This window comes from Macadamia integrifolia, unplaced genomic scaffold, assembly GCF_013358625.1.
Source record: "Macadamia integrifolia cultivar HAES 741 unplaced genomic scaffold, SCU_Mint_v3 scaffold2467, whole genome shotgun sequence".
Taxonomy (NCBI): Eukaryota; Viridiplantae; Streptophyta; class Magnoliopsida; order Proteales; family Proteaceae; genus Macadamia; species Macadamia integrifolia.
In genome coordinates this window covers 18,573-20,621 of record NW_024868735.1, presented here as the reverse complement: position 1 = coordinate 20,621, position 2,049 = coordinate 18,573, and the positions used below count along the sequence as shown (strand labels likewise).

At 40.7% G+C, this 2,049-nt stretch overlaps 1 protein-coding gene across 1 annotated transcript; it reads left to right on the top strand.

Moving 5' to 3' along the window:
* The first annotated feature begins 387 nt into the window (after positions 1–387).
* LOC122066563 lies at positions 388–1,615 on the top strand. Its single transcript, XM_042630391.1, has 2 exons — positions 388–1,169; positions 1,290–1,615. Exons 1-2 carry the CDS (start codon positions 528–530, stop codon positions 1,362–1,364), a joined length of 717 nt encoding a protein of 238 aa, XP_042486325.1. The 5' UTR covers positions 388–527; the 3' UTR covers positions 1,365–1,615.
* Positions 1,616–2,049: the final 434 nt, after the last annotated feature.

Here is a 2,049-nt window from a genome sequence, read left to right as displayed (position 1 = left end):
GATCCATGGGTCCAGGTAATGTGTTTTACTCCTGCCATGTGTTCTCCAACATTGTTATTGATGATGATGAATAAATGTGTCTTCTTACCTCCCAAAAAAATAATAAAAATAAAAATTGCATGTAAAGTCAATATAAACCGGTTAGCAGTTCTTTCTTGGTTTCAGAAAAGCTACTTCTGAACTAGTCAATTTAAAATGGAGAAACTGGTTACCTGGTGACAAAAGAGGGGTGATCTCAGCATTGAAAAATATAGGAAGAAGGAAAGGTAAAATTTTAAATACAAGGGAGTATCAAGAAAAAAAAAAAGAAAAAAAGTTGAAGGCAAGGGAGTTTTAGTTAATATAGGATAGTGTAAGGGAGTCAAGGTAACTGTCCCTTCTTTCTGTAATGCCTAACCTCTACAATAAGTAGAACCTCCCCATTCTCCTATAGACAAAAACCCTTCAAGAACACCTTGAAGACATCAAGTGAAACCACACTAATTCCTGTTCTTTTCTGCAGATTTCTACCAAGAAACCCTCCATAGATGGCAACTGAAATGACCGTAAAGCTTCTGGTAGACAAAAACAGAAACAAGGTTCTCTTCGCCGAAGCAGGAAAGGACTTTGTGGATTTCCTCTTCAGCCTTCTGACTTTGCCTATGGGCACCATAGTGAAACTCCTCACCCCAACTCATATCCCTACTGGCTGCATCGGCAATCTCTATTCCAGCGTAGATAATCTGGACAACCTTTACATCCAACCAGACGTCCAGAAATCCCTGGTTTTGGAGCCCAAGATTGGTTATTGCAGCAATGAAATGCAAATGCTGCTTATGCAGAGTGCCAACTCTTCGCAGAGTAACGAACCGCCGACCCTTTATGGTTGTTCCAACTCGTTCCATAATAGCTCTTGTGGGGGTTACGTGAGCTATGTAATGGAAACTAAATGTGGTAGTTGTCAACAGAAAATGACGCGTAAGGTGTGTGTCGTTGAGGGAGAAAGCTCGACGGTGGCGAAAGGTGGTGTTGGAGGAGGGTATGTGAAGGAGGTGGTGACTTACATGATTACTGATGATCTGGAGGTGAAGCCAATGTCTACCATCTCTAGTATTACCTTTATTAATAGGTATGCTATTAAGGATATCGGAGCCTTGGAGGATAAGGTCGTTCATTTGGGCATGAAAGAGGTACTTTAGACTCTCTCTCTCTCTCTCTCTCTCTCTCTCTCTCTCTATTGTTTCCAAGTATATATGCATCTCTCTCACTTTCTCTCTCTAAGTTTGTGTTTTCAATTCTTTTGTGAACAGGGTTTGGAATTGTTAAGGACGTCATTGCAATCAAAGTCAGTTTTTACGGATGTCTTCCTTAAAGAAGAGATTTAATAAGTTTCAAACCATGTTCTTCTTCTTCACCAAAGATTTGCCCAACATAGTGACTTGTGTCTTCGGGTTGGCTTCTTCAGCAGCGTCATTTTCATCACCTTCCTCCTCGTCTTCTTTGTTTTGTTTCACTTCTTGTTTTCAGTTTCTGAGTTGTGGCTGTAATTAATGTTGTGTGTTACTTTCTTGGCTGTGTACCTAGTTGGCTTTAATTCTCCCTATCCTTAATAATTATATTCCTATTTGATAATCCATTTAGAACTGGGAGAATTGCTAAATATTCCCCCCCCCCCTCCTTTTTTTGGTGAAAATGTTGTTGAATATTTCCGTGGAAAAAAATTCCTTTCCTGGACTATCATTGACTAACACTGGCAGGAGGTAGGATCGCGGAGAGAGAGAGAGAGAGAAAGTTTGGGAGAGAAATTAAGGGAATTGGACAGAGAAAGTGAGAGGGTACCGGGAGAAGGGGATGAGAGGGAGAGAGTCGGAAAGTGGAGTGAGAGAGGACTGAGCAGAGAGAGTTTGAAAGAGAGAAGGAAAGTATATGTATATATATATATATATATAGAGAGAGAGAGAGAGAGAGAGAGAGAGAGAGAGAGAGGTGCCTACCCCATCACTCCTATTTTACCATGAACCTTTGACAGCTAGTAACAAGATCTTTCACCCCACCAAGTCACTAATTGTT

Excerpts from the sequence above, each read along its gene's own strand:
- LOC122066563 (XM_042630391.1), top strand. The coding sequence starts at position 528 with ATGGCAACTGAAATGACCGTAAAGCTTCTGGTAGACAAAAACAGAAAC. Across the intron at positions 1,170-1,289 it reads TTCATTTGGGCATGAAAGAG|GGTTTGGAATTGTTAAGGAC; the intron begins GTACTTTAGACT and ends TTTTGTGAACAG.